Source organism: Pelophylax lessonae (genome assembly GCF_965119305.1).
Source record: "Pelophylax lessonae genome assembly, chromosome: 11".
In the NCBI taxonomy this organism is placed as follows: domain Eukaryota; kingdom Metazoa; phylum Chordata; class Amphibia; order Anura; family Ranidae; genus Pelophylax; species Pelophylax lessonae.
Window position 1 is genome coordinate 231,707,363 of NC_138778.1, and position 13,415 is coordinate 231,720,777.

The 13,415-nt window shown below is 45.9% G+C and overlaps 1 protein-coding gene across 1 annotated transcript; it reads right to left on the reverse strand.

Moving 5' to 3' along the window:
* Positions 1-1,126: 1,126 nt before the first annotated feature.
* On the reverse strand, positions 1,127-12,506 carry KPNA2 (karyopherin subunit alpha 2). Its single transcript, XM_082272343.1, has 10 exons — positions 12,404-12,506; positions 12,187-12,327; positions 10,629-10,717; positions 9,971-10,239; positions 7,843-7,937; positions 7,142-7,405; positions 6,266-6,499; positions 4,531-4,713; positions 4,303-4,452; positions 1,127-1,461 (listed from the first exon to the last, which is right to left on the reverse strand). The coding sequence occupies exons 1-10, from the start codon at positions 12,464-12,466 to the stop codon at positions 1,369-1,371; spliced, it is 1,581 nt and encodes a 526-aa protein (XP_082128469.1). The 5' UTR covers positions 12,467-12,506; the 3' UTR covers positions 1,127-1,368.
* Positions 12,507-13,415: the final 909 nt, after the last annotated feature.

Consider the following 13,415-nt stretch of genomic DNA (forward strand, 5'->3'; position numbering starts at 1 on the left):
AAGGAACACTAAGAAATCCACAGCCACCATTTCTCAAAAAGCTTAACCAATCCCGACTTTGGGCGACTAATTAAGTCGCCCATGCAGCGCAACTTCAGCGCAGCTTGCAATGACTTCCCATAATGGAAGTCAATGCAAGTCGCTCTGACTTTGCCAAAAAATAGTGCAGGAACCTTTTTCTAAGTCGGAGTGATCCGATTAGAACGGTTCCATTGCACAGCATTGGAAGCTACTTGTCAGGCAACCAAGTCACATGACAAGTCGGATCAGTGTGAACCAGCAGTCACACTTTAAAGTGGATATTTAGATGTGGCTAAATTGGTTCTAAAGCTACAGCTGTAAAACCAGTCTAAATTCAGTGAAGCATGCTTGTTATATTCAAAGGGTTAATCCTATGCAGTGTGTATAAAGGCTGTTTGATCCTGTCTCCTCTTACAGTCCCTAAAAAAATAAACCTGATATTTACAGAGCCATGGGATGGGCTGCACATGCTCAGTTTGGCATATTGCTAGACTTGTGAGAGTTCATGTGATCAGCACAGGACCAATCAGCACTGTCTAGACAGAGGTTCAGGGGGGAATGAAACTCCTACAAGCAAGCCTTCCAAAACCATAGCTTGCTCCCAAGTATCACAACATGACTCAGCTGATGAGCCCCTCAGATTTATTAGGATTATATTATACCGAAGGCTGGGAGAAGCTGAGCTACACCATAGTGGTCATCCATTTGCACAGATAACCACCCCAGACTAACGCCTCCATCCAACCCACTGGAGATCCAACCAGAATTTTGAACCTTCTAGAGGTCCCCCCCTTCCCATTTCCCAGCCCCCCCCCCTTCCCATTTCCCAGCCATAAACAGACAGACAAGTGACAGTTTAATTACAAAACGTTTTTTATTAGTCACCTTTTATAAATTGCAGGCTGTACAAGTCACATTGTAAACTTGCAGACCTCCTCAGACCTTGCAGGGACCTGCGAACCTACCCACTGAGGAGGACCGTTCTTCTGAACGGAATCACCTTCACCATACCCCTGCCAGGAGGGTGAAGGGCAAAGCAGGTCTTATCCACAACAGAAAACATTTGCCCTGTAAGCGGGCAGAACTGAATCAGGGCCAGGGGACGCCCTGAACAAGCAGCTGGATTATCCAGCCGAGACCAATACAGCGGAGGGTTGAACCCCCTACAGCTATAGAGGCCTTAGTGTAAAAGGACAAGAAAAAAAAAAAAAGTTCAGAGTATGAGAAATACAGAATATAGTAAAACTATTTACATGTTCACGTAAGAGATTCACAGTATGTACAGAACAGGAAAAGTGCCAAATAACATAGAAAAAGACAGAAGAAACAACCACAGGGGTAAAGTGCTTAGAAGTCGAAGGTGGTGTGCGTGCCGCTGGGGAGCTGGAAAGCATAGCCATCCTCTGAGGCTTCTGGAGCCAGAGCTTCCTCTTCATCATCCTGCAAGACAGAAACTCCATCAGCATGGTGGAGACCAACATACATACATATTTACAGACGCCATAACTCCTAATACCATATCAAAGCATGGCCAGACTATGGAGTCACATGGGAGGATGTAGTCAGCAAGCCAACTGGTGACAACCCAACTGGCCAAGCCAACTTAACTAGCAAGTGGTTTTATTGGTTACATAATGTACATTTTTTTCCTTTAGTTCCATTTTAAATGTATTAAAGGCAAACCTGTTATTGCCCCTGAAGTCAAAGAATATCTTTTGATGGGTCCTGGGTTGGTCCCCAGGGGATTCCCTTGGCTCTGCACTCTGGTCCTCGGGATTTAATTTAGGGAGAGCCTAGGGCAGTGGTTCTCAACTCCAGTCCTTAGGACCCACCAACAGGCCAGGTTTGCAAGATAGCAGCAAATGAGATCACCTGGGATGTAATTTAGTTCAGGGATTGCAGTATTCTAGTCTATCTTGTCAATCTTGTCAATGTAATACTTAAATCTTGCCAGTTAGTGGGTCCTGAGGACCTGAGTGCAGAGCCAAGGGAATCCCCTGGGGACCAACCCAGGACTAGTGTCCCCGTCAAAAGATATTCCCTTTGACTTCAGGGGGCAAATAAAATTTTTTGTAAGCACTTACCGTAAAATCCTTTTCCGAGTCCTGACAGATGCAGCTCCATGTTTCACACTGTTTCCCGGTTGAATAATTTTTTATTCAAAATTAATTTAAAATGTTTTCAACCGGGAAACAGTGGAGCTGCATCTGTCAGAGGACGTAAGAAAACTAAAGTTCTGGTACTATAGGTAAATTTCTCTAAGTGGGGTACAAACTAATAAAAACCTGCCATGGTGGTTATAGCACTTGTTTGGTTTTATTTTATACACCAAGTTTTTTTTTTTTTTTTTATCATTATTAAGAGTGAAACCTGTAGGGTATTTTCCTTGGTGATTTTAGGTGCATCATCACATTTAGATATGGTATTTTGGTTGGCAAGAAGGGGATTTCCAAGTTGTTCTCATATCTTAGTTCTCAGTGGCCAGAGTTAATATTTTATTGCAATCGACGCTTTTCCAAGTCCAGGAATTATGGAAGTAATAGATTGAGTTTATAGAGCATAGAGTAGGGTAATTTTTATCAGTTGATGAGAACCCCCCATGCTTCCTTTAGTTCTTTACTGCATTATAGACAGCCACCAAGATAGGAGTTAAATGACAAATTGAGGTAGAAGTATTAATTCACACATTTCACTACATTAAAGTCCTAAACATTCTTAGGCGTGGTCCCCAAGGGGGTATAAACTCAGGCACCCCAAGAGTTGATCGATCATCAATAGGAGGGACTTTGGTACAAGAGGCTATTGTTACTTAAAATAAAAACAGACATGTTCCAAACCCTCCATCCCATCCAACACTAAGCCCCGTTTAAGCAAACTCAAAAGTTTCATGACAAGTTGCGCCGCGCTTAACAGCAATAAAACTGCTCCAATTGGTGGCTCCGACTTAGAAAAAGGTTCCTGCACCACTTTTGGTGCGACTTTAACACCACTTGCATTGACTTCTGTTAAAGTTGTATGCAAGCTGCACAGGGATGTTAGGTTCAAGGTTGTGCGACAAGCTGCGGCAGTGTAACCAAAGGCTTAAAAACCAAAGTCTCACCCACTTTAAGTCCTCCTAACCCCCTGACATGCCATATTTGGCATGTCATTTGGAGGGGGGAGCAGGTACCTAGTTTTGACATGCTGCCATGCCCCAATCCCGTTGCCATGGCAGCTTGAGTGGAAGTGCCCCAATCCAGCTGCCAAGTGCTCCCCCTCCCATGGCGGCTCGAGTGGAAGTGCCCCTCTCCCGCTGCCATGGCATCTTCTGGGACACATCACAGGTCCCAGAACATTAGCCAGCCATTGAGGTGCAGCACGACCTGCACATATGCAGTGCGAACCCAGCTGTGAGGCCACAAGCGGTCACAGCCGGGTGCCCACTCAGTGATGCCAGCGCTGCCAAAAGCAGAGGGAGGCCGCATCGCTGGATTGCAGGACAGGCGAGTGATTAAAAGTTGCAGCTACTAGCTGGAACGCCGCTTCAAGTTTTGCCTTCAGTTACACTTGTTACAAGCCACACCATGTGCAGTTCTGGACAATGTGCTAATGCTGTGGGTGCTCATCCCATGTGATGGCAATAAGTTAAATTAAATAAAATCTGCCCCCCCAAAATCATCAAATGCTATGCATAAATGCCTCAGCCTCTCACCCCAACACTTTACAGAGTCCCCTCTCGATCCAGCGATGTCAAATGCCTCTGGCCATCCAGACTGATTGGCTGCAGGGGCGCCATTGGCTCCTGCTGCTATCAAACTCCGTTAAGCCAATGAGAGGGGCTGAACCACAGCTCCATGTCTGAATGGATACATAAGCTGCAACTCGGTGTCCCCATAGCAAGTTGCTTGCTGTGGGGGCACTCAACAGAGAGGGGCAAGGAGCTCCAGCCTGTGACCAGAGAAAAGGATTCCAGGCTGCCCCATGCAAAACCTACTGCACAGAGCAGGATAGGTATAACTTTATTCCATTAAAATGAGACTTTACGGTCACTTTATACCCAAACAGCATGTCTACTCCTCTGCCACTTTTTTCAGCTTCTAATATCCACTTCATGAAGCAGCACTGGTCACATGGCACGTCAGTAGCCCTATGTAAGCTACATCAACTTCCATTTACATAAAGTGACCAATTTTCAGGTTTGTGAAGGAGCAGCGGGGGAGCAAAGGAAAGGTAAGGAATTTGTCTCAATTTACAGACCTTTTTAAAAAAAAAAAAAAAAAATTCTACCAACTGCTGACTTACCTCTGATGCAAAGTATTTCTCAATAAGCAGAGCGGAAGCCTTGTAGACTTGCTCATTCTCATGGGACTGCAGGGCCTCAATACGGTCCAGACCGCCACATTCTTCCACCATCACGCACAGCTTCTCCGTCTCCCCGAGTTTTTCAGCAGCCTGTCAGGACCATCACAGGTTAGAAGAAAGAAATAGACAAATGCCAGAGCAGACAGACAAAACATTCATAGGACTTACAGCAAAGATGTTGGTGAAGGCATCCAGGATGACCAGCACTGTCTTGCTATCCTTAGTGGAGAGGAGGTTACACAGGGGATCGATGACACCAGATTGCACTAGGTAGATGATCTGGTTAATAGTCCCACCACTGGTGTAGTTGGTGACGGCCCACACAGCTTCCTTTTGTGTCTTGTAGTCACCCTGTAGATGCGATTAGAGAAAAAAAAAAAAAGTCAACCTTGGAGAGCCATCATGCTTTTTTTTTTTTTTTTATTTTATTAACGGAGAAAAAGCATAAAGTACATACAAGGCACTCAACAGGAGCGCCAACAGAACATAAAATACAAAGCTAGCTTGCTCCTATGGATGAGGTCAATACCCATTGGTGAAGACTGAATGAGTGGGCGGCGACTATCAGGACTCTGATAAAGGAATTTGTTTGTGGGGGCGTGGCAATTAGAACAATTAAACAAAAAAAAAAATTAAACAAGAACTGATTCTAATTAGAATTAGAATCAGTTTATTGCCGTTTGTGCCCCCATTAGGGAGATTCCCCTTCTCCATTTGTCCTCTATCAGAAGTCCAAGTTTTTGGATGTCCCTAGAGCAATAACAGAGGGGAATACTCCCAACGGGGACACTAGTTCTGGTGACCTGGGGGGGTCCCCAAGAAAATCCCTTAATTTGCGATTTTTCACTTCCTGTTTGGCTATGGGACAGGAAGTGAGGGGAAATCTCTGCAATGGGACACCAAAATCAAAGAAAAAAAAATATATAGTTTTGCCTCCTAGCTTGCTCATATGGATAAGAGGTGAATACCCATTGGTGAAGACTGAATGAGTGGGCAGCAACTGTCAAGAGGACGTAAGAGAAAATAGTTTTGCCTTTAGTTATACTTTGTTACTAAAAAGGTCTAGTCATGCAGGAACATAAGACAAAACCCCATATGCATGCGTTTGATGCGATTCCACTGAAGTCTAAGGAGCAAAAAACTGCACTGTGCTGCATGTATTGAAGCGGTAGTAAACCACAAGAACAAAAATTGCACTGTGCAATCAGATGTGAACGTAACACATGGACATTTCTGCAAACTCCCTGCAAAATGCATAGATGTGAGCCCAGCAGCAGACATAGCAAGATTCACATTGCCATCATGGTTCCCTTCAGTTGTGTTATTGGGCCACACCAACAGATCCCAGCTAATTCTTCATGTGCAAACTATAGGCCAGGTTGCCAGTGATGGTATCAGAATAAGGGGCTCAGACTGGTAGGCTCAGCCAATTAGTGGCATCCATTCCCAACAGAAGGTCCCACTTTGGGCAACCCCTTGTCTTCTAGTTTTGCAGTTAGCCACCTAAAATAAAAACCTACAAGTTTTGAGTTTCTCAATAGCGGTTAGTGAAGCTGCGACAGCAGAGACTGCAAAAGCGCCTTGTGTAGAGCAGTGCTCCAACTGCAGCCCTGGGGCCGGGTACTGCCCTTGGGGCACTAAAACTCAGCTATTACTATCCTGGCAACAATGGGCACCATTACTTCTACGGACACCAACAGGGCACTATTACACCCCTTAAGACTAATGGCATTTTTATATATATAAAATTCCATTAGTCTTCTCAACCCACTAATGCCAGGACATTTCTACTGCCCAGTCCCCCTAAAGTCTGAATTATAAACCCCCCCCCCCCTTTGTTTAGAAAGATTGGAGACCGCAGCTGTAGAGCCACTAAATCAGGACCCTATAAAATGTCACCTACCTTTCTCAGGATGTCAACCAGGTAGGGCACCAGGCCCTGGTCCACCACCTCCTGGATCTGGTCCTGACGCCCAGCTGTGATGTTGGACAGGGTCCAGGCCGACTCCTTCTGGATGTTGTTCTTGGGATGGGTGAGGAGCTCAGGGAATACGGCCAGAGCACCCGATTCCAGGACCACTTGTGTCTGCTCATCTGTTCCCGTCACAATGTTGCCTATGGTCCTCAGGCAAGGGGTCTGCAGGGGGGGGGGGGGGAAGAAAAAGGTTAACCACATTAGACATTAGTTGACTGCCTTGGTGTTGAGTTGTGGGTATATTGCACAACAAAGCTTTTCAGGAAGCGAGCAGAAAAATCACAATGGAACATAAGAATTCCCCTTCACATGGCATTTTACTTCCTGCAATCCCTTTTAACATGGAACTTCTCCAATCAACATTTGTAATCCTCGTGCTACTAGCATTAGTAATTATGGTAAAGTAGATTCCATTTACTTGTTAAAGACTTTTACATTTCTTCAGTTACATCCTGGTTTCTTGCCTAGGCAAATGTTAAACATCCCAGGAGTCTTCAGGAGAGGAGGGGTTTCTCTCGGCTAAGCACTGATGTATGCATGAGCTAAGGGGAGATGGATTCCAGGGCCCACCCTCTACTCAAATCCGCCCACCCTCTACTCAAATCCGCCCACCCTCTACTCCTATGTTTATTTCCAAGGAGGTCGCAACAAAAAAAAAAAAAAAGCAGACAGGGAGTTGGCTTTGAATATTTGGTAATTGCTTCTTTTTTGAGATGTTCAGATGCAGTGAAGATTGGCAAAAAAAGTTAAGAGCCTCCCCATTGTGTACTTTATTGGCATTTCAAGTATCAGACATTAACTTACCATGATGGTCAGCTCCTTGCACCCCAGCAGCTGCACAATTCTAGGGACCATTCCTGTTTGCACCACCACATCAATGCGGTCATTGGAGCCATCAGTCAGGTAAGAGATGGCCCAGCATGTGTCTGCCAGGACTTCCCGGTCATCATGGTGCAGAAGACGAACCAAAGTGGGCAGGATCTCCTTGACAGCCTCAATAGGGGGTGCTGGGTTCTTGTTGCGGCACAAGTTGGACAGGGTCCAGGTCAGGTTTCTGAGGTAGCCAGTCTGCAGAGAAAGGAAGAGTCCGGAGTCAATAAATCCCAAGACCCTTATCTTTAGTTCTGGGCCAATACCAGTAGAGAGCAAGAGTGGCCAATGCTATCCCCCAAGGAATCATTAGATGTCCTTACTTTTAAGCCAATACTATGGTTTACCAATGTTTACTATGGTTTAACTCTTAAGGCAAGTTGGATCATTTTAGTATATGCATGCAACAAGAAATTCTAGAAGAGCAACATATTGCAACAAAAGTGACTCATTCGGGAACTCAAACGCTACTACAAAGCAGATTTAAAACCAAACGCCCAATACAGCCTCTCTACATCACCAAACATGGCACAGCTCCTCCATCTTCGGAGATTAGGATATAAAAATCTTGCGGATACAGGAATCAGCCATGAAAACCCCTTTAGGAAAGTTATGAAACTTCTATGTATACTCACAGGAAGAGATGAGAGTTCGGGAACAGCCAGTAATGCCAATAGTGGACCCACAGCCCCGTGTTTAATGACCAGGTCTCTGTAGGAGGATCCATCACCTTAAAGAAAAAAAAAAGAAAAAAAAAAGAAATCTAATCAACAAAAACCCTTACACCAGGGTAAACATGGCAGCCATTACCCAGATTTAAAAGATGCTTGGATGAAGTTATTCCACCAAGTGTGTTGCCTTTTGTAATAGCCAATCAAAGGAATCCATTTAGTAAAGTTAGTTTTCTAGGCAAAATAGTTTCTAGTCCATAAGGCAATACCAAGCATACAGTGTTAACGGCTCAAGGAGAACCTCCTTAGTTGACTAAGGCCAAAGCCACCAAGTATAGATTTTCATTACAATTTCATTACTTACTCTCCATGGTTTTGCCAGGTAGCAACTCACCAATATAAGAACACGCCATTTACCCCCATTGCCATGGCAACAGCACTAATCCTTTGCAATAAGCACTAATGACATCACAGTGTGGGGGAAAGTCTAAGAGCTGGTTCACATTAGCGTGAAACAACTCACTACTTCGGGGACGACTTTTGCATTAAATTGCACCACGACTTTGGAGCGACTTCACATAATGGAAGTCTATGCAAGTCGCCCCGAAGTAGTACAGGACCCTTTTTCCAAGTCGGAGCGACTTGTGTCGCTCCTATTAGAACGGGTCCTGTTAACGGTCAATGGACCACGACTTGTCAGGCTGACAAGTCACGCTAATGTGAACCGCCTCTTAGTGGACTACTCCCCTCTGCTCCAGCATCCTCAATCTGCCTGCCAACTGGCTTCGGGGTCTCAATCACCAGCTGCTTTAATTGGCCAGGCAGGGATGGTATTACTCCCATCGCATCGCATGTGCAGGAGGGTCAGTCAGAGTCAAGATAGTTAAATTTTGTACAGCGATCTGAGTGGTCGCTGCTCACTGTACAGGAACAGACAAAGCACACTTTAAGGGATAAAAGGTTTTTTGTTTTTTTTAACACCCATTATTACTTACCTGCTCTGTAATGGTTTAGCACAGAGCAGCCCAGGTCCTTGTGTTTGGGTCCCCTAGCACCACTCCTAGCCCCTACTGCCTGCCAAGTGCCCCCACAGCAAGCTCCCGAGCAGGCTTGCTTCTGTCTGCCAGGACCAGCACCACCTCCCAGCAAGTCACTGAGCCTGAGCCAGCTGCTACTGCCCCCTCCACAGTCCAGCATGTCAGTGATTGAGACACCGAGCTGACAACCATTAACTCTTCTCAGGGAGCCATAAAAAGCGAGCGATCAATGGTGTTTGATTGCTTGGTTGTCTCCAAACTGGTGGAGACAAATACAGTATCCACCCCAGTATAAATCTACATAAAGAGTCCATATTTCTATTTTAGGAGCAGTGCAAGTTCTAACCCAAGTCTCCTTGGCAAATGCAGTTTAAGAGCCAAGCTTAAGAAGCCAAGAGCCAGGGAAGCAATTAAATGCAACTAAATCACAAGTAGTAACTAAACCCAGGACCTCAACGCCAAGTCCAGTGACCCAATTTTAAGCACAGCCGGCTTAAAGAGGAAGTAAAGTCCCCCCAAAACAAACGAGAAAAAAAAAAAAAAGCACTGTAAAGAGAAAGGCATAATGAGCTAGTATGCATCGCATACTAGCTCATTATGTAGTACTTACCTTAAAACGAAGCCCCGCCGTGCCGCCACCTCAGAGACAGGATGGCGACATGTCCGGCCGTCCTGCTTCCGGGTTCGTGTCCTCCGGCCATCTGATTGGCCGGAGGTGCGATTACATCACTCCCGCGCCTGCGCGTGGCAGCCGCCGTTCACGGCACTGAGCTCTGAAGGAACGGCATGGGTGGCCGTACCTTCAGAGTGCCTGCGCCAATGATGTCATCGGCAGTATGCACTCTAAATATCTCCTAAACAGTGCAAGTTTAGGAGATATTTATAGCATCTATAGGCAAGCCTTAATATAGGCTTACCTATAGGTAAAAGTTTGTGAGGTGGGTTTAAAACCTCTTTAAATGGAATGAGACCAGAGTGCGAGTCCTATAGCTACAGCATTGGTGAAAAAAACCCATACAAGGTCAAGAGCATTTCATTCTGGAAGGTTCCATTACCTGCAATGTTGCCCAGAGCCCACACAGCCTGCTCACAGATGTGAGAGTGAGGGGAAGCCAGCAGAGAAATAAAGGCAGGGATGGCTCCACCATCTACCACAGCCCGGGTCTGGTCGGAGTTTCCAGAGGCAATGTTGGTGAGGGCCCATGAAGCCTCAAACTGCATAGGACTGCAGTCTTCACGGCACAAGAAGGCGACAAGTTTAGGGATGAGGCCGGCTTGGATGATCTTGTCGATGGGAGGCTCGCGTTCCCGAGAAAGAAGCTTCCTGTGGAGAGAAACATGGGGATTAGGATGAAGTCACCTTAAAGATTACTTCCAACACCTTTTATCATATGTGGTCACATTGAAGAGCGGCAGTGAGCAGAGAAGCCAAGTGGGACAAAGAGCAATAGTGGCCATGACTAAAGGAGGTCACCAAGTTGTCACCTTCAATTGGGGGGGCGGTTTAAGGGCGACACCATCTTTGGGTCAAGCCGTGTATTTGAAGCAGCTGATCAATAAGAGCTGTCCTACCCCAATTTTGCTTCAGGTGAGCCCATATCAGACCAAAGTCTCCAGCAAAGACCACCAAAGCAGCAAAGGCACACAGGCCTTAAGGGGCAGTTCCTCCAACTCCCCCCCCCCCCCAACAGACATCCACCACCGTCCACTCACCGGGCAGCTTGTGTGGCCTGTAGCTGTACGTCCATGCTTGCATTGCTGACCCCACGGACGATCTCCTCCACAGTCCACTGAGCAGAAGCCTGAAATATGAAGCAATATACAGTTACTAACCCCCATTACTCCTTACCTGGGACACTTAAAGTTGCACTAAACGCTCCTTTACATGCAAAGCTGCCATTTTAGCCTTCATTCATCAGCAGTCACCATGGAGCTGCGCATGTGATCAGCTACAACACCAGTTATTGGACAGTTTGACAGTTGGGTTGTGACAGTTATTCAAAGCCTGTTTTGAATGCAACGGTTTTGGGAAACCAACATCGATTGGTTGTGCTTTAAGACACCTCCCACATTACAGTAAGCCAGTGATGGTGAACCTTGGCACCCCAGCCATTTTGGAACTACATTTCCCATGATGCTTGATTACACTGCAGAGTGCCTGAGCATCATGGGAAATGTAGTTCCAAAACATCTGGGGTGCCAAGGTTCCCCATCACTGCAGTAAGCCAAGAAAGCCACAAGGCAAATCAGCTTGTCATTGTCCAAATGGCATGAAGGCAGTAAACCACTAATATGAGAAAATGACGCTGTGAAAGACCTCTACTCCCCCTTCTATGTAGGCAGGAGAATCCAGCCATTATTTGTTCAGACTTTGCCCCCCCCCCCCGACAAGTAGCACAATGTCTTGAGTGCCACAGCCTTCTTACAACTGACTGGTAAGGTGAACATTGATTATCTGTTTACAACATTGGTGTCCAACCTGTGGCCCTCCAGCTGTTGCAAAACTACAAGTCCCATGAGGCATTGCATGGCTAACAGGTGCAAACATGGCTCCCAAAGGCAGAGGCATGATGGGACTTGTAGTTTTGCAACATCTGGAGGGCAGCAGGTTGGACACCCATGGTTTAAAGGCCCTGCATGGAAGGAAAAACCCAACAGGGTCATTGGCTCATTAAATGGGGGCGGGGAGGTTAAGGCTGGTCTAATAGAGCTTCTGGAGCTCACATTGCTGAAAAAGCAAAAGCTGGTTCTGATAGAAAGGTGTCAATACAGAGCATCAGAGTATGGGGCTGTGTAGCTGCAGAACAGTCAGGGTACCCATGCCGACCCGTGACAGCTAAAAGCGCCTACAATGGGCATGCAAGCATCAGGACTGGACCCCAGAGCAATGGAAAAAAAACAGTGGCATGATCTGAAGGAAATTTCTCTTTATATCATGTGGGTGGCCGGGTACACGGGAGTCACCTACCTGGGGGAAGAGATGGCACCTGGATGCAGTATGGGAAGGCAGCAAGCAGTGTGATGCCCTCTAGTAGTGCCCATAACTGAATGGGTCGGCTTTTTTGGCAGCAAAAAGGGGACCTACTCCATGTTAAGTGTTCATAAAGTTTAGGAGGGGCAGAGCCAACTCTTGACTTCCGTTTTTTAATAAGCTTACCCAATTAGGCATTTCCAGGGAGCTCTAGGCCAAGACTATAAAGGCACCCTAGGATACATCTCGGCAGAACTGGGTACACATCAGTCCAGCCTCTAGGCAGGTGTAGGGCCTCACCTGTCCATTTTGATTCTTCTCCTGCAGAGGAGATAATGGCTCATCAGGGAAGGAACTGACATTTCTCCTCTTTAACAACTGATCATCCTTCTTGGCCTTGCGGAGCTCCACATTGACCTCCACCCTCCTGCGTCTCATCTCCTGCAATGATAGAAAAGGGTCAATCTTGGTTCTAAACCCCAAATCCCAGACCTAGACTCACTGCAAAACCACTCACCGAGGTGTCCCTGCCCTTGTTCTTGAAGAGGTTCAGACGGGCGGCATTCTCGTTGTTGGCCATGTTCACGGTATGCAGTTTAAGTGAGAAGACAAGACAACACCTGTAGAAAATAGACGGTTAATGTGACTGTTTGTCATTAACCCTTTTTTACCAAAACTGCCTAGTCAGCCTGCAAAAGGTATTAAAATATTGCTAGATCAAAGAGAAATTTAGCAAACTATGAAAACCTCGCAAGCCAGTTTTGATATCCCCATAATATTAACGCAGGAGAAATAGATTGAAATGGACAACTTTGAGAATGTTCAAGTTCCAGACCTATTTTAACCACCTCTTCTCAGATATGGGAGTACTATCCCTACATGGGTGACCATACAACTACCTATCATATATAGAGGTAATATCCCTACAACTACCTCTTCTCAGATATGGGAGTACTATCCCTACATGGGTGACCATACAACTAACTCTTCTCATAGAGGCATTATCCCTACATGGGGTGACCATACAACTACCTCTTCTCATATAGAGGCATTATCCCTACATGGGGTGACAATACAATTACCCAGCCATCATGTATAGAGGTACTATCCCTACATGGGGTGACCATAAACTACCCATCATATATAGAGGTACTATCTACATGGGGTGACCATACAACTACCAATCATACGGGGTGACCATACAACTACCTCTTCTCATATAGAGGCATTATCCCTACATGGGGTGATGATACAACTACCTCTTCTCAGATCTAAGGGTTATATCCATACATTGGGTGACCAGAAAACTACCTATCATATAGAGGTACTATCCCTACAACTACCCATCATATGGGGTGACCATAAACTACCCATCATATGTGGAGGTACTATCCCTACATGGGGTGACCATAAACTACCTATCACATATAGAGGTACTATCTCTACAACTACCCCTTCTCAGATCTAGGGGTCATATCCCTACATGGGGTGACCATACAAATACCTCTCCTCATATAGAGGTACTATCA